General features: G+C 35.5%; 1 protein-coding gene across 1 annotated transcript in view; it reads right to left on the bottom strand.

Annotated features, from left to right (window-relative positions):
• Positions 1-23,779, bottom strand: part of LOC131073517 (uncharacterized) — a gene marked incomplete at its 3' end in the record, with an annotated part of 61,897 nt that overhangs the window by 24,743 nt on the left and 13,375 nt on the right. The window contains 1 exon segment of the mRNA XM_059216067.1: positions 12,547-12,686. Coding sequence (XP_059072050.1) covers positions 12,547-12,686 — 140 coding nt within the window.

Below are 23,779 nucleotides of genomic sequence, written 5' to 3'. Positions count from 1 at the left end.
AGAGCTACACCGAAATGGACAATGTCTTATCCATGATCTATCTATCATCTTTTGGGCTAACATAAAAGTTGACTGATGTCTAGAAATATAATACTTCACGGAGGTGCTTCAGATGAATACACTGAAGATCCTTGACACATCAGCAATTGCATACATGGCGTGGCTAAGATTAGAGAAGAAGTAGTCGATATTGTTGAGCATTGATAATAACAAAGATCGATAAGTAAGGATTCAACAATTTATGATCTACACCTCTGTTGTGCGAATCGCACACCCATCCCCGTCTTGGACAGGGACCCCCCAGTTTGTGCCTTTCTGTCTTTGTGGAAGAGGAAGAGGATATGAAGGGTCAAGTGCCGCTAAAACCAAATTCGGCCTCTAGAACCATATTGCGAACTTAAAACTCCCCAATTCTCGCAAAATCGCCTAAATATGAAGAAAGAGTTAAGGCCTGCAATGACGTTGAAATGCCGATTTTCGCCAAGGGATACAAAGGAGATAAAGAATGCAAAGTGCCAAGGTTGACAAACTCACCCAAGTGTCAAAAGCTCGCACTTCTTGAGGAAAAAGTTAAAAATCGCCAAAATGCCCAGGAAGGGCAAATTTCGGACTTTCAGGCCAAAATGAGAAAAATGCTAAAAGTTGGCAAAAAGTGCCAGAGGTCCGAAAATGCTAAAAGTTGACAAAACTGGCTTAAGGTCCAAAATTCACAAAAGTTGGCAAAAAGTGCCAAAGGTCCGAAAATGCTAAAAGTTGACAAAACTGGCTTAAGGTCCGAAATTCACAAAAGTTGGCAAAAAGTGCCAAAGGTCCAAAAATGCTAAAAGTTGACAAAACTGGCTTAAGGTCTGAAATTCACTAAAGTTGGCAAAAAGTGCCAAAGGTCCGAAATTCACTTAAGTTGGCAAAAGTGCCCAAAGGGCCGAATTTGGGCCTTTAAATGAAAATTTGAAAAGTGAAAAGTTGGCAAAAGTGCCCAAAGGGCCGAATTTGGCCTTAAAGTGAAAATCTGAAAAGTGAAAAGTTGGCAAAAATGCCCCAAATGGCCAAATTCGGACCTTTTAGCCAAAATTTGAATAAGTGAAAGTTGGCAAAAGTGCCCAAAGGGCCGAATTTGGGCCTTTAAGTGAAAATCTGAAAAGTGAAAAGTTGGCAAATATGCCCCAAATGGCCAAATTCGGACCTTTTAGCCAAAATTTGAAAAAGTGAAAGTTGGCAAAAGTGCCCAAAGGGCCGAATTTGGGCCTTTAAGTGAAAATCTGAAAAGTGAAAAGTTGGCAAAAATGCCCCAAATGGCCAAATTCGGCCCTTTTAGCCAAAATGTTAAAAAGTGAAACTTGGCAAAAGTGCCCAAAGGGCCGAATTTGGGCCTTTTAAGTGAAAATCTGAAAAGTGAAAAGTTAGCAAAAATGCCCCAAATGGCCAAATTCGGACCTTTTAGCCAAAATTTGAAAAAGTAAAAGTTGGCAAAAGTGCCCAAAGGGCCAAATTTGGGCCTTTAAGTGAATTTGAAAAGTGAAAAGTTGGCAAAAATGCCCCAAATGGCCAAATTCGGACCTTTTAGCCAAAATTTGAAAAAGTAAAAGTTGGCAAAAGTGCCCAAAGGGTCGAATTTGGGCCTTTAAGTGAAAATTTGAAAAAGTGAAAGTTGGCAAAAGTGCCCAAAGGGCCAAATTTGGGCCTTTAAGTGAAACTCTGAAAAGTGAAAAGTTGGCAAAAATGCTCCAAATGACCAAATTCGGACCTTTTAGCCAAAATTTGAAAAAGTAAAAGTTGGCAAAAGTGCCCAAAGGGCCGAATTTGGGCCTTTAAGTGAAAATCTGAAAAGTGAAAAGTTGGCAAAAATGCCCCAAATGGCCAAATTCGGACCTTTTAGCCGAAATGTTAAAAAGTGAAAGTTGGCAAAAGTGCCCAAAGGGCCGAATTTGGACCTTTAAGTGAAAATGTCAAAGTTTTTAAAACTTTTCGAATGCCCCTCTTGCCCGAAATTGCCAGGAACAACTAAATTCGCGGAAGGAGTAAAAGCGTTAAAACTTGGGAAATTTTCAAATAACCCTCCAGGCGTTAAATTTTAATATTTGTTAAATTAAATTAATTAATTTTTCAAATTGATTTATTGAAATGAAATTGATTGTTCACAGGTCGCAGGACGTCATTAGAGAACCAGGAGAAAGACCTGAAACGCAAGTCGAAGAAGGATCGCAATCAAGGCCAAGCACTGAAGACTGGAAAAGAAAAAGATGTGGGAATGCGCTGCAGGAGCGCGAGAGCAACCAAACATTGGGAACCGTGCCGCTGAACAAAGATGAAGTCCACCATTAGGACCAAAGACCAAAGAACACTTTGAAGGCTGCAAGTTTATGCCTTCTCGAGAAAAAGCACACAGCTGGATTTAATTCCAAGAATTCAATTTCTAAAAAACTGAAATTGTTTTATTGTAAAACTGCTTGTAGGTCCCACTCAGATATTTTGAAAGAAAGGGGAAACAAGTCAGTTGTGGACAGTTATGTCCAACTACCGGATAGACTCAAATTGAAGCCAAATAGTGGCAGGTAGTTGAAATTGTGGTTGAATGGATGAGTGAGAATTTAATGGGCATGGGTTAAGGCTGCTAGTTTCTAGAAGGCAGATCAGGACCCTTGGATGCAGTCCATCCTGGCCTCTGATTCAAAATTGTAAAACTATAAAAGGCAGAGGCCTTTCTTTTGTAAAGAGTTAGATAGTTAGAGATTTTTAGATAGTTAGAGATTGTTGGATAGTTAGACTCTGTTGAGAGAGTTAGATTTTAGATTTAGAATAGGTTAGATTTTAAGCAGTAGCATAGAGATGCTACAAAAAGTGTTGTAATAGGCAGCTGAAATCAATATATAAACATTGATTTGGTGTTTATTGTCTTGTTTTCATCCTGTTTGCATGGTTTCTCTCAGCATTTTAGATAGATCTTTCTGTTTTGGGTGTGCAGGTATTTGATAGATTCAGGCTCATACCATTGAGGATATACTGATTGTGTATCCTTTTGTATGGTTAACCTGAGCCTTTAATTGTGCTTAGTTCAATTGCAAGTGTCCGTCTGAGCTGCGCCAGAATTGGGTGCTTAGTCGTGCGTCTCCAATCTGAAAAATCTTCCAAGTCCCTTTGAAGATTGCACCATTCCTGCAAGGTTGTGAGCTATTCTGGCCAAGCAGGAATTGGTTATGTTGAATCCGTCTACCCGCATACCCGTGTTGTTAGTTTTAGATCTCCCAACCCTTTCCTTTTGCTCTTTATTACGTAATTTGAGAATCACAGCAAACCAGCTTGTTGCAAATCGTAAGTCCCCTTGTGCTCCCAGCAAATCACATCGACCACTGGGTAATCCCGTAGTCAAGACCTGACAATCAAAACCTTGAGGTCGTCCCCTTTGATCAAACAAAAAACAGCATTAGGGATTTCCTTATCTCAAGAGAGGATAAGATACTTAGCAAGTTTATTCTATTCTGCGTTGGCCAGATGAAGTCGCAAGTTCAGCGATTTCAGACGCGTCAACAATCTCTTAACTATTTTGTCAGGAATCCCAAGCGTATCTAACCAGAGACAACAAAATGGTTGATATTACAATCAGCGATCATAATGACCACTATCGTTTGGCACAACATTATATGATATGTTAATGTCTACGTCACAAGAAGCAATAATATAAAGGGAATATTGTAATGTCCCCTACTAGGTTTAGATATGTTTTAACCATAATTAATCTATTTTATATACCAAATATATTAGGAGGCATTTACATCTTAACCAGAATCCAATCAGTGATATTCCATTGTTCAATCAATTAACCATTATTAAATAAATGGTCCATAATTCTTAGTGCAAGTGTCAAACCAATTGTAATGTCCGTACATGAAAATATCTCATTATATATATATATATATATATATATATAACCTTATTGATATTTCATCATTACTCCATATATATATATATATATATATATATATATAATACTTATTCTGATTGGAATATATACACAAAAAATTAATTAAATAAATAATTTAACCCATTATTGATGTATTTGCTAATTACCTATTATATACATTGATACTACCACTGCCCAAAACATTAGTTATTAATATATTTAGTGCTGGTAAAGGGCAGACAGATCTGACGCATAACAGATCTGGTCTGCCACTGTTATGAATTGAAGTATTAGTATTATACACATTGCAGTCTATGTTAGCATTATTATTAGATTCTGCAATCAAACATTATCGGACTGCCTATACTAAGTATACTTAATAGACACATCCCCTATGCATACCACTCAGAACAAGATGTTCTGCCTATAACTTATAAACCGTTTTGATCTGATTTCACCGATATTATTAATTTCTTTATATTATAATATTAACACTTGTATTAGGCTGGATCCGTCAAAACATATGTATCTAGTATTACGTATATATTCTACATATAATGACAGACACAAACAACAATATATCAAGAATTAGAATTAAGCAGATACATTTAATATTTATTATGCTATACCTCAGACCACAGGTTGTTCGGATCTGCTTGTGTAATCTTATGAATTATTAATGCCCGATCTCTCCTTGATTTCCTTTTTTTTAACTTCCGTTTGGTTTTCAAATCTCATTTATATCTCCCAAGGAGACCAACCCAAAGAGTCATCTTCCTTCATTAAGGAACCATTCAAATAAAACACATCTCACAAATCGCACCCTTTGTTATCTTAATTTTTTCGTCTTTTTAATATTATCTGGCCCTCATTGAATTCAATGATTGCTGTATATTATATCCCTCATTTGGTGATGGAAGGTTATGTCTTTTTCCTCACCGACACCGCCCTTGTAAAAGTGGTGACTCTTAGTTAAATGTCTTCTGCCTTTAACTAATAAACTACTGCTTTTATCGTAAACTCATATGAGTCTCTTCTATATCACCTTTCAGTAATAGATATGTAAATTATAAATTTAATATTTTAAATATATAAATTGTGTTTTTACAATTAAGAATATGTAAATTATGTTTATAATTTATAATATATAAATTATGTTTATAATATAATATTAAATTATTTTTATTTGAATATTTCAAGAGTATTATTAGTAATAAATATTAATTAAATAATAATATTAAATTTCAAATAATCATTTGTTGGTAATTAATTAATAATAATTACTTCATTTTAGGATATATATAACGATCAAGGAGGGGACATGACAAATATAGGCCATGTATACATCAGCAAACTTATATAACAATTTCGATAAAGCAACAATCATTAGACATCGATTATTATACCGATTAAGACAAGTCAAAGACTAATCATTAGACGAGGGGGAGCAATTAACAAATTTGATCAGCTATTAGTTAGAGGCACAATTAATCATTGATTAATGAAGAGATATGAAGAGGCCCGATTGATGGAAGGTTATGACTGTTCCAAACTAAAAGGTGCAATCGATCAGCACTATGCCATATTTAAAGGAGATCATACACTCATTTGGAAGCATCGATGGTGTTATTTTTATATTGTTTCTTATTCCAGTTTAGAAGAACTAAAGGAGAGCAGGTCGAAGGCCCAATATCGTGTGCAGGAGCTCAAGGGTTCTTCAGAGCAGACACAGCACTCTGTATCTTGCATAATATTATCCCCAGATCTGAACAGCAGTATCCAATTGTGTGTGCTATATAGTCCAAGTCAGAACAGTCATTCATATTGCCTTTGGTAACATCAACGTCTAGTCCATTGCACATCTATATTGTCTTATTAAACAAGTAATTGTGCATTTAGTACAAATTATTTCACTTCAGCCTAAACTTAACTGTATAAATCAGAGGCAACCAATAGCTTGACCATTACCATTTATTATATATTTGCATTCTTATTTCCAAATATCTAAACTTATTGTAAGAACCAGTTATTAATTGTCCCATAATTCAGATATTGTCTGATAAGGGATATTACATAGATTAAGGCACTAAACAAAGATCAAGCATAAAAGGAACCACATAATTGTCATTCACAAGGTTGTCAAAGCAAGTCATATTTCTAACCAAAGGAAATGTTTTGCTAGAGCATAGGTTGGGATGAAATTTTCATACCTACTTACGTAGCTTGCCAAAATGGAATGCACTGCTTCTCCAGAAAGGGCAATTACTCTATGTGCAAGTTGGAGAATGTTGGTCAAGCTTTCACATTTAATAGGTCAATATAGTCGGGAGCATTCAGGTTTATGCCAGCAGCAGAACAATTGGAACATGATGTCGGGAGCAGGGCAGTCAGATTAATTCTGTAGTTGACACCCATGCATCAGGATATTGACTAAAAGACCAAAGGATAGAACACAATTCTTCTATCTTCTATAACAGATCAATTTCATCTTTCTCAATGGAGTTCATATAAATGTGTATAATGGCCGAAAGGAATCCAGCCTCCAATCTACAAGTTAAATCATGTCATTTTACACCTGTTCCCATAGACTTAAATTGAAATACGAAAAACAATATAATTGTGGAGCACTAATTCTAGTATTTGTGTTTTTGTGGAAGAATGTTGTTGTTATGCTTGAATTAGAAGTTTGTTGTTGTTCTCCTTACCAATGCACTCTAACAGCAATTCATAGATGACTGTTCAAACCATTTCCTCCCATAACACATTGGAAACCATACAATTTGGTGGGTTGTGAACCTGGATGCTCCTGATGTACAATATTATTGATGTGTAAGTATGCAGAGGAAGATAATGATATGCTTATTTTTGAAATGGTAATTGAATAATCTACAAGGAGAGGAACTCCTTAGATAGAGAAAAATACAAGAAGATCAATCCATAATGGAAATGATTGAGAACTGAAACAAAGAAAGGAAACTTACTAAAAAGAAACTAAACGACTTAAATGACCATTGTGGCCAAATATAAAAATATTACTTTAATACCCTCCCTCAATGGTCATTCTACTAACTATACCAAGTTGCCCCCTAAATTTTACAAACTTCTTCGGGCTCAAAGATTTGGATAGAATGTTTGCAGTCTGATCCTTAGTCGGAACATATTGCAACATCACAGATCCATCTTCAACAAGTTGTCATATAAAGTGACAATGAAGCTCTACAAGCTTTGTTCGCTTATGAAAGACTAGATTCTTGGCAAGATTTAGCACCCCTTGGTTGTCACAAAACAAGGGTGAAGGCCCTACTTGAAACATTCTCATGTCAGAAAGCATCCTCTAAAGCCAAACTGCCCCACATGTTGCTTTGACAGTTCCCCAACCCTTTGCTTTTATCAAGGAAAGAGCTACTGCCTTTTGCTTCTTACTGGTCCATGCGACTGCACCCATACCAAAATTGAAAACATATCCAGAAGTAGACCTCCTGTCATCAACAAAAGTTGCCCAATCTGAATCTATGAAACCAATCAGCCAAGCATCTTTGCTTCTACTATACTATATACCAAAGTCAAGTGTCCCTTTCACATATCTCAGTACTCCCTTCGCTGCAACCCAATGTTCAGCCTTTAAGACAATCATGAAATGAGAGATGTAACTCACTGCATAACTTAGATCAAGTCTAGTGGTTGTAAGATAGATGAGACTGCCAACTAGTTGCCTGCATGCAGACTCATTGACCACTAGTGAGTCTGATTTGGCTAATAGTTTCAGCCCTTTCTCCATAGGTGTAGATGAGACTTTACAATCTGTCATCCTGAACTTGTCCAACAAACTCCTAGCATACTTCTAGTGAGAAATGAAAAAACTACCACTTTTTTGCCAAACCTCTACACCAAGACAATAATGTAGAAGACCCAAATCTATCATATCAAATGCCTAACACAAATTCAATTTGATTTGCTCAAACAAATATGCCCCACTAATAGTAATGATGATATCATCCACATAGATGACAAGAAGAATGATGTCATTACTAGTGCTCTTGACATACAATTTGGGATCTAAAGGACTTCTCTGAAGCCCTATGCATCCAAATACTTGTCAATCTCGATGTACCACGCCTTGGGGGCCTGCGTTAGGCCATAAAGAGCCTTCACTAGTTTGAATACTTGGTGCTCTTTGCCTGCAACATTGAAACTTTGAGGTTACGTCATGTAGACCTCTTCCTCCAAACTTCCATTGAGGAAGGCACTCTTCACGTCCATTTGATGAACTTTCCAGCCAAACTGAGCTGCAATAGCTAGAACAAGTCGGATGGTGCTCATCTTTGTTGTAGGAGAAAATTTCTCATAGTCAATGCCTTCTCTCCACGCAAAACCTTTAACCACCAACTAAGCTTTGTAATTATCAAGATTTCCATTAGCTTTGTATTTCACTTTGTCAACCCATTTGCAGCCAATGGGTTTCTTCCCTAGTGGAAGATTTGACAGAACCCAGGTGTTGTTCTTCAAAAGACTATGATGCTCAAATTCCATAGCCTTTTCCTATTCAGGTTTTACCTTTCGCCTATGAAAAATCTTGGGGCTCATAAATATTCTAAATGTTGGCCATAAGAGCAAAGTTTACTATGCTCTTCTTGCTCTTGCCTCTGGATGATCTACCCTCAACTAGTTCATTATCCCAAGCATCAGCAATAAGCTTTTCCCACCACTTAGGTCATAGGGTAGAAGCATCTTCTTCCAAATTAGGACAATCATCATGACTTGGGTTGTCTGGAATGAAATCATCTGGATGTTGATTCAAGTTCTCCTAAGGGAAATCTGCTAGTATAGGTTCGTGCCTAGGAGATGCCACAAGTTCGAATTGTCAAAATCTCTCCCTTTAGGTGGAGTTAATGGAAGCCTGACACCCAAATCTTTAGTCTGCAAAGGTTGATCTTCAAGATTCTTAGAAGAGAGCTGAAATGGCCCACCTTTTTCATCGACTACAACAGCCCTGTTGAAGGTGAGATGATTGGTGTTCACATCAAATCGCCGATAGGCCTTATGATTATCATTGTATCATGTAAGCATCAACTTTTGGCTTTTGTAATCCAGTTTGGTCCTCTTTGCATCTGGAATCCAAACATATGTTGTCAAACCAAAAACCTTGAGATTGTTGATTTTTGGTTTCCTCCCAAACCATGCTTCCTCTAGGGTCATCTTCTTGATGACCTATGTGGGGGACCAGTTAAGAAGGTATATTGCAGTATACACTGCCTCAACCCAAAACTTCTTCGGAACATTTATGTTCTCTAGTATACAATGGGCTGTTTTCGTAGCAGTATAATTCCTTCGCTCAACAACACCATTTTGTTGAGGGGTATAGGGTGTGGTAAGTTGATGCTTGATACCGTGTTTAGCACAAGAAGTTGATGAATTCATTTGAACAAAACTCACCCCCATTATCTGACCTAAGAGTGATGATTGGACATCCTAACTCTTTTTCAACTAAGGCTTTAAACTTATGAAATTCATTAAACATATCTGATTTTGCTTTGAGGAAAAACACCCACATTTTCCTATTGAAATCATCAGCAAACAAAAGAAAAGACCTGGCACAAGTGACAATTGAGATATTCATTGGTCCACAAACATCCGCATGAACCAGTTGCAGGACCTTGGATGCTCTCCAAGCTTGTTTGTCTGAGAATGGAGTTCGATGTTGTTTCCCTGCTTGGCAAGCTCCACACACACCATGTGTCTGATGTTGAATCTCAAATAAGCCTTCTACTGAATTCTCTTGAGCCCCCTGAGAGAGGTATGATAGGTTGAGATGCCCATACCGTTGATGTCAAAGAGTACTGATAGATGAAATCTTCACAACCATTGCATGCTCTTGAGACTCCAATATCAACCAACCTATACAATCCATGATCTTCAAGCCCAACTGCAATTGTCTTCTTAGACTCCTTGTCAACAATGTGGCACTTATGTGCACTAAAGATGATGTCCAACTTCGGACAATATCACATAATTTGACTCACAGAGAGAAAATTGAGCTACATGCTCGGAACATAGTAAACATTAAAAAAAATCAGATTTCTCCCACAAGATGTAATCTAAATGTTGCCCTTGTTGATAACTGTATACTCTTCACCACCACCAAAGATCACTGAATCAGAGCAAGCGTTGTACTACATGAACCAATCTCTCATCTGTATAAAATGTTGAGAAGCTCTAAAATCAATGTACCACGCAAAATATTTGACACATGATCTGTTGGTCTTTTGGCCATAAATGCATAAAAGGTAAACTCCTACTTAGCATGCTCTGCAACATGGGCCTTCTACTAAGACCCTCCCTGATTAGATTTCTGATCAGCCAATCACTTCCTATAGTGTTTTTTCATGTGACCGATCTTACCATAATAATGACATGTGATATTCTTCTTGGAACTCTCCTCAGATTTGCTTTCTCCTTTCTGTTGAGAGGACTTGCATTTGCCTTTGTCTTTGGCAGTAAAAGCTTGTTCCATAGTGGTTGTCTAGCTGCTACTCCCAAACTACTTCCACCTGTCCTATTGCAAGAGCTTGTTGCACTAGTCATCAAACTTCAAGTCATTGGTGGATGTAATGTTGAGAGTTTCAATGAAGTGCTCATAGGATTATGGTAAGCTTTTTAGTGTAATAACCACCATATTGTCTTCTTCCATCTTGCGACCAATGGCCTCCAGTTGATCGCGGATGTCTTTGATCATCATAAAATGATCCTACAAAGAAATCTTGTCGTTCATCATAATCAAGAACATATTCTTAAGGAAGAATGCTCTGCCCTTGTCTGACGTTTCATGCAGGTTCTTTAGGTGTGTCTAGATTTTTGCAGTTGGCACTTTTGGAAGCATCTCGCCAGTGACAGATAATTTGAGCAACATGACCACTTCATGGTTACATTCATCAAACTTGTCTTGGTCTTTTCCTAACACTGTGGGACAAGCAGAATTACCCAAAACAATCTGATCTACGCACTAGTACTCAAAACTTGTGAGTATTTTATGTTTCCAAGTGTTGTAATCGTTGCCATTAAATCTCTAGTTACCTTCCAACATGATGTTGGTCAAAGATATCATCCCTCCTGTTTTCCAAAGGCACAAAAAACGAGGTCAAAATCAACTCCAACAATGAACTTCAATTTTTTATTAAAAAATTGGCAAAAAAAGATGTTTGTTTTTTGTCAAAAATCAATCGAACCCTAGCTAGCACAAATCACTAGGTCTGCAAATTTTCAAAATTCTAGCAAAAACCCTAGGCCTGTAGAAACCCATGATTTTTTTAAATCATCAAAATCTTGAAGAAACCCACCTCCACCAAAATGCTCATAGAAATACGATTTGGGCAAGCAAAAAAAAAGAAGTAACCCATGTTGTAGAACCCATGATTTTTGAAGAAAATCATGCCAAAAAACCCTAGGCATAGAAAAAGGAGTAGAGTCGTTGCACAAAAGTTCAAGAAAAACTCGCACGGTCTTGCAAAGGCACACACTTTTACAAGAAACGTCAAAAAATAGACTTCGCGTGTGTCAAAAAACATACTTCGCAGTTCGCACAGATAACTTTCGAATTGCAAGAAAAAAACTTTTGAATTGTTGACTATGATGAAACGTCCCACTGCAAGCAGACTTCACGCAAAGTTTTTAAAAGAAAAAACGCAATTTAAAAGTAGAGATGCCACAATTTTTCTAGAAACAAGCCTACGTTTTTCAAAAGAGAAAATTTGCAGATTTTTTATAGACAAAAAGACCTTGAATTTGCTTTGTAACAAACAGCGTGATTTTTCACAGAATAAAGGCCACAATTTTTATTTTTAAAATATCGATCAAAAACGTTCATGAAATTTCAGGCAATTAGACCACGAATTTTATTAAAAAAAATCGCCAAAAAATTCCTTGGCTCTGATACCATGAAATGGTAATTGAATAAGTAGAGGAAAACTCCTTAAATAGAGAAAATTGCAAGATCTTTCCTTAACAGAAAAGATCAAGAACTGAAACAAAGAAAGGACACTTACTAAAAAGAAACTAAATGACTTAAATGATCATTATAGCTAAATATAACAATATTACTTTAATTTTTTTGATGTTGAGTTGAGGTTAAACTGTATTTTTTTCGGTTTAGGGCATTTTTATCTAAAATTTTCCTTGAGTATTATTTGCTAAAAGTGGTTGCAAACATTTTCAAAATTTTAACATTGGTAAACTTCTTGTCTGCTTTTCTGGCTTTAGTATCAAACTGAGATTTGGACTTATGACTCAGTATACATTTGCCCTCTGCTTTAAGAATATACACTCATTTGCATTTAACCATTTTATTGTTACAGTAAGTTCAGATTCGCTATCATCAAAATTGTTTTAGGGTTCCAGCAATATCTAGGGATATATTTTCAGACAGCTAACGGTAAGTCCCACTAAGAATGCTAGTATGAGAAGTAGATAAGCTAGTGTTACATGCAAGCCAAGTACCATTCTAATTTACCTCAAGAATATAGAATGCAAAACAACAAACATTTTTATAAAAGCAAATACAAACTTATTGGAGGGGAGTAATAAATTTGAACAAAGAAAAAGGAGATAAGTGAAGCATGCTTTAATGTCAAATCTAAATATAAGCCAAAGCATACCTGACCCCACGCATGGACACCTGCATCAGTTCGGCTTGCACCAACCAAGCCAAGCTCCTTTCTTCCCAACTTTGTAATCTTTGTTAAGGCATCCCCAACAATGCATTGCACTGTTGCTGGTTTTATCTGATACTGCCATCCTGAAGAGCAATGTGAGAAAATCAGCAACTCGAAAACATCAAAAAGAGTTGTGTCCAAAGCAATCAAATCTGAATGTAAGAGATTATGTTGATGCAAATAGCTCATAAATTCAATGCAATATTATGATTTTCATCTATAGTTACTACAAATCTATCGTTTTCCATTGTCTTCTTTGATAACAGTGAATGAAGTTCTGTAATATTAATCTGTTAGACATTAACCACATGGACACACAGAAATCAGAACATTTAGAGACAAAAACATTTTGGCTAAAGCATTTATAGCATTGTTAACATAATGCAATCCCTTATGAGATGCAGCCACCCAAACAATAGGACAATGTCATGTCCCCCTCCTTGATCGTTATATATATTTATATATCCTAAATAAAGTAATTATTATTAATCAATATGATAATTATCAACAAAAGATTATTTGAAATTATTAAATATTATTTTCCAATTAATATTTATTATTAATGTGATGAACCTTATAGTGTGTTTCTATCTTATAATATTACATCTCAATGTTTTATATTATAAACATAATTTATATATTTAAAATTTAATCCATAAAATCTAATTCTCACAATCCTCACAATGAATTCTTGAAGAATACATTATGTGCAAGTAAGGAAGACTGTGAGAGAAAAGACAGATTGAACAAGACAAATCTTGAAACAGGTCAAATAGAGCAGGTCGCACAAGACAAGATAATAATCATTAGTGCCACGATTTGATAAAATGATAAATTTGGTCTTTGATAATTTAGTCAATATATTATCATCACCTTTAAGTGATAATTTAATCAGTTTAAGATGCCGAGTTTAGTTAATAATAAAACAAATTGTTTGAATAACACATCTATTTGGAAAGTCACGTAGTCATAAAGAGAAACGGCTTCCAAGGTAAACTTCACATATTAAATAAAGAGATGATTCATTTTTCGGTGGTGATTAGAAATAAGATCGAATAAACTAAGCCAGAGATTATTATCATTAAGGAAGAAAATGTAATTGTGACTTATGTAATTGTGACAAGTCACAATCGGTTATTATGAGAAGATACAAATCTGCTTGAATGGGCACACGAAAGTTCACTGTAGATTATAAGAAGGCTCTGATTCAGATAAAACATCCTTGCTCTTGATGGTATGTACGGTGATGTGCTTAATATATAAAGTCTGATAATGTTTTTATGCAGAACTTAATAGTAATACTAATATAGACTGTAATATGTATGACAGTCATTCTTAATTTTGTATACAGTGGCAGACCAGATCTGACACATGTTAGATCTGTCTGCTCTTACAGCCACTAAATATAGTTAGTGATTTTACGCAGTGTTAGAATTAATAATTTATATAATACATTATTAGCTAACACATAAATTATTGGTAATATTGTTTAATCCATTTACTTATTTCTGTATATATATATATATATATATATTATATACTCAAATCAGAATAAGGAATAATATAAGGGTTATAAATATAAATATTGATATAATAATAGATATTAATATAATATCTTTTAGAAACTGCTCTGCAGTAATACATAATAATTCATGTATCTAGTATTTAATAAATATGTAAATGATATATAAATGAATCAGAATAAGATTAATTATCTAGTATGATAAATTAGCAAGTACTTGATAGACTAAAGAAAGATAAAATATCACAGATATGATTCATGTTAAGGTATACTTGGCTCTTAATCAAGTTATTTAAGTCATAAGTGCATTGAAATAGATTAATTATAGGTTAAAATAGACCAGACCCTAGTAGGGGACATTACAAACAAGGTTATAAGATTTAAGTAACAACCCACCAAACAAACAACAATCATATCAGAAGCCATAGGAACAAAGTGGAACTAAGTAGAAAGAATGGATTAAGTATTCACGTACAAAATAACCTTTCCATGGATGCTTATTGCCTAGCCTGCACTTCCTGCATAACATCCTGATGACTTTCCTAATCTCATGCCATCATCAAGGAATGTCATTGTGAGAGATTCTCTCTATAAGGAATCACTACTAATCCATGTCTCCACCAAAAAATCTCAATTGTGGCATATATTCATGAAGGAAAAAAGAAGAATAATTAAGATTGCATATATACCCAAAAAGTAAGTGAGAAAAAAATGACTGCTTTTTATGGCCTTACTGGTCAGAACCCTAAGAGAATCAGAGGACAAATCTGCAAATTAAAGTAAAAACCACATCAGATTAGTATGCAGATGCACATTCAAGAAGAATGAAAGACTTTACAACGTAAAAATATTGCATGAAAGAAGATATGTACAGTACTGTATATGTAGCAATCATGCTCGTATGAACTTCTATAGCTATTTATACAAAGAGGCTATAAGCTAGGCCTTTAACAATATGCTAGCCGAAGTCAAAAGCATATGTACACTTTTCATGTGGACAGAAGTATGTCAGGTGTTGAACTGGTATGATGTGAAACTTCAACCCTGTATGGTTCGTAAAAAATATGGTGCAAGTGTCATCAAGTGTTAGATGCATATGATGCCAAACTAGGTGCATCCAAGTGAAGGCATATGCATCCATGTGCACATCCAAATACGTAGGCAAGCAGTGTTGTGCAAGAAGGCACAAGGATTGAACATTGGATAGTATGCTAAACTACTATGCACAAAGTTGCATTGTAGCTGCATTGTGCATGTTGAGAGCAGAGAGGATTACAAACTGAGTGATGAGGTAGAACAAGAGAAGTGTGTATGATTGCTACGCTGAAATCAATTGCCCCTTCTTAAGAAGCAGTAATCTCTATTGCATTAAGGCTAAGTACAATAAACTGTCCACAAAGTTGCTCTAAGTGGTATCATTTGACATGATCATCATATTGCCCAATATTGACTACACGAAATAGTCAAAGATTGCTGAAACGAGTACTACTTGTCGTTATGTCTAAAATGGCTTCCTTTACTGCTAGATTGACATGAACAAGGTCCAAGTCTATTGGTTTTTGAGAATGCATTAGCTCTAGAAGACAGAAAATATGGTTTCACTTTCAACAACTCTATGTTGAAGATAAGATGCAGACCCAAGTTATCAGACCCAAGTTATCATCAACAAAAGCGTTTTGGCTAGCTTGCATAGTATGGTGTAGGGTGTAATGTCCCCATCTTTAACCTGATTTTAAGAAGCAATAAACAATTATGTGATCAAAGGTGGCAGCCTTGATAACAAAAGTTTGAGTAGTTAAGAGTAGAAAAGAATGGTGTAAATAGTATCAATAGTAGGTTATACAGTTGTATAGTTTGTAAAACAGGGGAAATCCTGTTGTCCAAAGAATGATAAGGATAAAGACAAGTAAGAAATGGGTACATAGGTCATCAAGGCATAAAGGCTTTCAAGCATTTAAGCTTATATTGTCATGATGATGACCTTGCTAATTAACCATCTTACACATATGAATCATGAATCTACCATTAATGACATTGCTGATCACCTTTCCAAAAGTGATCAGGATCAACATATCAAGCAAGAAGAGCATTAAATCAATTAGTTCACATGGAGGTTACATATTCCCAAATACAGTGAAGATTGATAAAAGCTGACTATCTAGATAATGGAACATTGATGACAAGCAAGATTACTAACTGCTCATACCAAGATCGCAAGTCACCAAACATTGTATATTAAAATCATAAGTGCCGCTAAACCATGGAAGACAAAGATCGATGAATGGTTCGGTGATAGTGAACAGAAATCAATGGATGAAGAAGCGGTAACGATTACAAACTTTATGTTCATTGATTGATTAGTCATGTTCACTGATCATAACGGTATAAAGAAATCATTTATAGTTGACACCTCTTAACTATGTTGTAAACAAAAAACAAAAATATCGATTAGACTAACTACACAAGTATGATCATGACATTAAGAGTTAATTGGGCAGCAATCATGATAAGCAGATATCGTTTATGTACAAGTCTGATTTGATTATGATCATGACTGATGGATACAAATTACAAGGTTAATGACAGCAATCAAGTCTTAAAGCAGAATTACCAAGAGATGCCACCTTTAAAGAAGATTAATTATCAACTAAATTTGCCAGCAATCACTAAGAGTATTAATGGTATAATGAACTGATGCAAATGAGAAAGACACAATTTGTCAAAAGAGGTGTGACGTTTAAGAGATAACAGTATACATGAAGACTCAAACACATTCAATGAATCATCGAATATTGTTTTGTTATTTACTTGTATCCATATTTGGATCTGCTCAAATCAAGCATCTACCTTTGGCATTTTCAGGTTGCATGGATTAGAAGTCACAATCAGGAACAGCACCATTATTTGCACAGTTCAAAGAAATAATCAGACACAGCAATTAATCAGCATCACTATATGTGACAGAGAGAAGACCAACAGCATAAGTTTATAGTTATATCAGAAACAGCAAAAAGGTATCTCCATAGTATAGATCAGAACACAGTCATTGCATAGTTCCCACAGTCATATCAGACATAGCAAAGATATTACATCTTATCAAATTAATAAGTATCATTACAACAAATTCTGAATATCATATTCATTGTAACCAAATAATAGTTGCAAATCATATATTGTTTCAGATATCAATTGCATCAAGTTAGAGAAATAGATATATCTATATAGCAGATTATAACTTATCATTCTTATTATAAGTGGTATCTACTATTATCTATTTCAAGGTTTTGTGTTAATTACTTAGAAAGAAGTCACCTATGATTAAAGTGTTAGTTAATAGTCCCTCATTCCTAATGTAGTGTCATAAATTGTAACCAGTCCAATTTACACCTCGTGTTTGTGCTCCTACTTTAGCATGTCCTATCTCCATCCTCTCCAAGTCGGGTTTGACCCTATTCTCCAACTTAGATGTCATGAACAACATTTGGTGGGTCCCATCTTGGGGGTCCCTCTCTCATTTCTCTTTGTATTGGTCCTATTGGTGGGAGGACCAAGGCGTGGAGGGCCCTAATCTAGACCAAGGCACCCCAAAATGCCCCGGTCCATCTTAAACAGGCCCCAATTTGAAATGGGGCAAGTTCTCTATCTCCCCGATGACATTTGATCCCCATGGCTAGACATGACCGTTGGAGATTAGCCTAATCAATAATTTACCTAGAGAACCCTATATAAAGACATCCTATCAGTTCATTTTAGATCTAAAACTCCATCCGTATTGTTCATGCATCCATGAAGCATTCATCATCAAGCATCTTCAGAGATTCAAGGCTGCAAATTCATCATTCAAGCATTGTGCAGCAAAATGCAGCAAAATTGCATCAATCTTCATGCAAGCATGTGTGTGTGTGATTAGGGTTTTTGATGTTCATGTGTTTGTCATGCCATTACATTCAACATTTGTGATTACATTCAAAGAGTATTACATCATCATCAACAATTGCAGATCTGAGGTATATCTCCTTAACATTTATTTTAGTATTTGCATTATTTCATTCAAGGTTAATTTCTAAACCGGGGTTTGACTTAGGCAATCCCCTATCCACAACATCTTTCCCTCTCTTTCTGTGTGCAGGAAATAGATGCAAGATTTGTACTCGGTAATTTCAATAGTGACGAACAGGTTCAGCTTTCGATGACGGAAAATTCGGAGTTCCAAGGCGGATTAGTGCTACCTGGTCTCAAAAAATTAGGCCGAACTTCTGAAAACAAGTTCCGAATCTATTCTTTTGCCCAAATCTCAGTTTGTGGCTCTATGGGACATCTGTAGCATTTCGTATTTGTCAAGTTACTTCAAATATCTCTCATGTTGCCCTAATTTCATAACTACATTCTAAATTCAACTAAGAAAGAGCATAACTAATTCCAACCAGTGAATCCAATTAGAATCTCAGCCCTTTCCTCACTTGGATTGAGGCTAGATCTATTTGGTTCACTCCTCTTTCAATGTAATTGTGTTAATTGGTTTATTTAGTGCATTTACTTGGTGAAACCCTAATTCCTAATTTTCACCACATTACACCTAAGAATTCAAATAAGGGGACATCACATAGGGACCATAGTGGAGAGGTTTGATATTCCAATGTAGATTGTGGAATAATTCCTTTTGAAGATGAATCCACATTTTGGCAGATAAGGAATTGGAACAGGACAACCCTAATTATGGACACTGCAAGGCCACAACAGTAACATCTAAGGCATTGCAGTACTGTTTCGAGCATGACTAGGCACAAGGACATATAAAAAGCCAAAGGCTATATTAGAACCTAAACCTAATGTACGAGGAGAGAACTAAGAGAGAACAATAAGAGGAGGTAAGGAGAACAGAGTACAAAGTGAATAGGAGAGTATATAATGAATGTAATATGAAGAGAAGCACCACCAAACAAATCCGATGTTTATATCTATGCCTGTGGTACAAAATCTATATTGTATAGTGACTATATAATATGAATATCCGAGCACACTGGTTCTATTTGTATATGGATGAATAAAATCGTTTCCTTTATAGTGTGCATGTGTTACCTATCACCCTATTCTAGTTTCCTTCTCATTGCATCATCTTGGAGTTAATTTCTCTAACATAAATAATCCAAACCTTGGACTTGTATTTCATTGTCAACATTTGGTTTCATTGTTGGGACCCCAATTTGTTGGTGAAAAAGAAGAAACTAAAGAAAGAAAGAAAGAAATTTGCAGTAAAGATAATGTTGTGACGTTTTCACACATCGCCCCATTGCAAATGGGGACCCCCACTTTTTTCCGCTTTCTAGGTTAGTTGTCTTAGTTTAGTCGTCAAGTAGTGTCTTTAGCTATTAACCTTTTACTTGAGGAGGTGCAGTGTCTTAAGTTGCCAGGAAGTGATCAAGTCATATCTCCCTCTCTAAGTTGAAATTGAGGTCAGTTTAGCTTTCAATACCTTGAAATGAACGATTTAAAATGATCATCATCACAGGCTTTGAAAATAAGAGATGGAATATTGAGTCTAATTATGGAGAACAGTCTAACAAAGTGGAATGCTTGGAGAGAGGGTAGTTAGGGCATTAGAAATGATGAAGAAGCCTTATAGAGATGAGATTACTTTCATGAGATGAAGGGAGAGCCCTTGAAGTGGATGAAGTGATGGAAGCAGCAAAAGGGGCAAATCAAGTCACTTCCAAAACACCCAAATCCTCGACACTATCAGTGACACTCAAAATCCCCAACACTATTAGTGACACCCAAAATCCCTGACACTGCTAGTGGATGGTCAAAAGTCCGACCTACTTGGTGTCACTTCTAGTTGCTGGTCCAAAGTCCAATCAGGTTGAAAAGATTCATGTACTTGGTAAGATCAACATTTCTTGAGGTAAATGCTTGATGTTTCGAGGGTTAATGATGTTTGAGATGAGTGAAATCTGCTAGGAATGAGTAGAGAGTCCTTGAAATGTTAAAAGAACAAGTTATATGCATGCTTTAGAAGTCACTTCCACTTGGACATCAAATCTCCAACCTGTTAGAAGGCACTTCCACTTGCTTCCAAGATCCACGACATGCTTATGCTAACTTCTAGTTGAAGGTAGAATCCATGAACTTTCTTGGAGACTTCCAATTGGCACTTAAAATACCGCCCAAGCACATGGAGATGATGTTTATGTGGTTGAGAGATGAATGATTTCAAGGATCATCAAGAGATTGATGAAGGGATGAAAGGGCTTATGGAAGGAAGAGGTTACTTCTAGTTGTGGGCAAAAAACAGGACCTTATGCAAGTATTGTCAATGCCCCTTGAAATCCACGAACTTCATAAGCACTTCCATTTGAGGTCTAAATCCATGATCCTTCTTGAAGGTGACTTCCACTTCATGGCAAAATCTCCGACCTGCTTGTGACCACTGCCAGTTGGACCACAAAACTCCGACCTATTATGTGTCACTTCCAGTAACAGATTAAAACCACGACCTCATTTGGAGACTTCCAGTTGGTCACAAAATCTCTGACCTGCTTGCCAGCACTTCCAGCGGGAGACTAAAAGTCCAATCTGATTGCTATCACTTCCAGTAGATTACCAAATCCACACCCAAGAGCAGAATAGTGAAAGATCAGACCTTGAAACAATTCAAATCAGAAACTCAAATCAGAATCAGGCCTTAAAACATTAGAAAATCAAACATGAGAAATTAGAACACCACTCCATCCCATCAAGAATGCATATCAGATTTTTTTTAAAAGAAAAACTTTAAAAATTAGGTGGAATCAGTATACATTAGACATGTTTGATGCTTTCCTTGTTATTTTGCAAGCAACTAAGGAAAGAGGATGAAGGATTAGCTGAAACAAGAAGAGGACTTCGCTAGGAAGAACAAGAGGGAGTTGATAACATCGCAAGGATAGGATCATCATCACAAAATAGAGGTTAACATCATGAAGGAACAAGCATCAGAGATACAAGTATCCAAGGAGATCACACCATTCAAGGCTTGCAACACAACATGGGGAAAGCCTTCATCACATGGAGGAAGGTCCAAGACTTTGCAATACTCCAAGATTCATCAACATTGCAAGGGAGAGATAAAGACTCAACTTGTCATGTCCCCTCCTGGATCGTTATATATATACAGAGAGAAAGAGAGAGACCCTAAATGAAGAAATTATAATTATTATTTAATAAAATAATTACCACTAAATGATTATTTAAAATTTATTTATTAAATATTATTATTTAAATAAAATTTACATAATTTATATATAATAAATTATAAACATAATTTACAGAATCTCTTGAAGAATTTTAATTGCACCTCTTCAGTGATGAATTGTTTTCCCATTAACAAATTAATACCATAAGACTTCACAATTGTCCTATCAAGCTCCTGAGCAAGAGCATGGAAGATAAGATGAAGACAAGAGATTAGGTATGTCATTCCCATGATTAAGGAACGAAGGAATTAAGGCATACAAACTAACGCAGTTCTAATATATCAATCAGCAAAAGGTTTCGAGTAATCAATAAGGACACCAGGGGATCGATTAAAGCAAGACACGTGATATGGCATAAGAAGGAAAACATTCTTGGAGTTCAATACTTAGGTCGATGTGAATCCAATTGTTAGCAATTACCAAGAACGTGGTTAGACAACCAATTCAAGGACATTGAAATCAACCAGTTCAATCACCTTCACCTACACTATGAGTGTCTACAGCAGCATGACCATAAGATTATCACATCCAGCACCACGTGATAACTATTCGAGTGATTCCCTGTTTCCATCGAGCAATATAAGTCGGTGGTCATTGTATATACTATGAAGCCTCCAATTAGCAATAAGTATAAGATAGAAAACAATCGATTAACACAACTTAGCGATCAACATAATATCATTAATAGATCGCCACCATGAAAGGATTGTCATATATAGCTAGTCATAGATTAATTAATAATTGAGGTGTGATTACCTTAGAGGAACCCAATACTATAAGGTGCGATCTCTATTAAGAAATTGGTTATTAAAGGAAGAAGCTCCTTGAATAGGCGCCTCGCTCCATATAGTCGCCACTCTCAACATGCAATATAAGGGATACCAATATATACATGCATGGGGATAGGATTATATTAGGGACATCACAAAAGGGAAAACAAGAAAAGAACATGGAACGAACTATCTCAGAATTATTATTAAGTTACGAGCAGTCACATCCTTGTTTTGGTGGTGTGCATAAGGATACAATTAATATGTATGATTAATAAATGAAGCCGATAATGTTCTTAGGTAGAATATAATAATATAAATAAAGATAATAATGTGATAATTATAATTAATATAATATCTTACGAACACTGCTCTACATAATAATAATATCTATAAATGAATTAAAATATATATGAGGGAAAAAGGCAGCGGAAGGTTTAAGGGGAAAAACTGTGAACAGCAAAGGCAACTACAGATTGGCAACTACTGCTGCGGGATTAAGAACAGGTAAGTAATGAATGAATATTTTTATATATATGTTAATAAATATAATTAATGCTTATTTAATGTATATGTTAATGAATATAAGTAATTAATATTTTAACATATATATATTAATGAATGAATATTTTAATATATATGTTAATGAATGAAATTAATGCATATTTAATATATATGATTGTAATTAATGCATATTTAATATATATGTTAATGAATATAAGTACTGAATATTTTAATATATATATTAATGAATGGTTTTAGATGTTAAGGAATATGTGTAAACATATGTTAATGAATATGTGAAAATATATGTTAGTGAATACATATTAATGAATAGTTAGGAATATACGTTAATAAATAAATGTGAATATATGATAATGGATGTTTCCTGAATATATGTTATGGAATACATGTTAAGTTAGGAACATGTAAATGTAGATTATGGAATGGAAAATAGTAATAAATTGTAAAATGTAATATAAATGTGATTGTATGATGGGGGCTATAGGGAGGAAACTCCCTTAGCCTGATGGAGGGATTATGATAATCCCTGGTAGGCAGTATATACTGGATTTCTATATGCATATATGTTATGGCTTGGTTGACAAGGTTCATCCAAGAAGAGAAGGATCTGGCCGGTCCTCTCTGATGGACTTGGATGGTGAGATGCATCATCCAAGGCAAGGAATTGATCATATGTGATGGTCTTCCTTGGTATGGCTTGGGTGTAAGAAATTACATCCGAGACAGGAATCGAATTAACCTTCGATTTCCTGGATGGCTTGGGTGTAAGAAATTACATCCAAGGCAGGAATCGAATTAACCTTTGATTTCTTGGATGGCTTGGGTGTAAGAAATTACATCCAAGACAGGAATCGAATTCACCTTCGATTTCCTAGATGGCTTGGAACCAAGATGGGTTCCAAGAAGGCAGACTTCACAGCCGCCTAATGACATATCTTCGTATGGCATTCATATCCTTTTTATTAGATAAGAATTGGGATTAGTGTTAATTAAGTATTTTAAGGTTAAATTGCAAGTTAGATTAGTTATATATGTATATTTGTTGTATTTCTAACAATCTGTTTTGCAGGACAGTGATCCCTAGCTAGTAGGGACATTACACACCTTCATTAAGATAAGGATATCAG

The sequence above is a fragment of the Cryptomeria japonica genome, unplaced genomic scaffold (genome assembly GCF_030272615.1).
Source record: "Cryptomeria japonica unplaced genomic scaffold, Sugi_1.0 HiC_scaffold_595, whole genome shotgun sequence".
NCBI lineage: Eukaryota > Viridiplantae > Streptophyta > Pinopsida > Cupressales > Cupressaceae > Cryptomeria > Cryptomeria japonica.
Note: the sequence above shows the minus strand (reverse complement) of the source record. Positions and strands in the feature narration are given on the sequence as shown.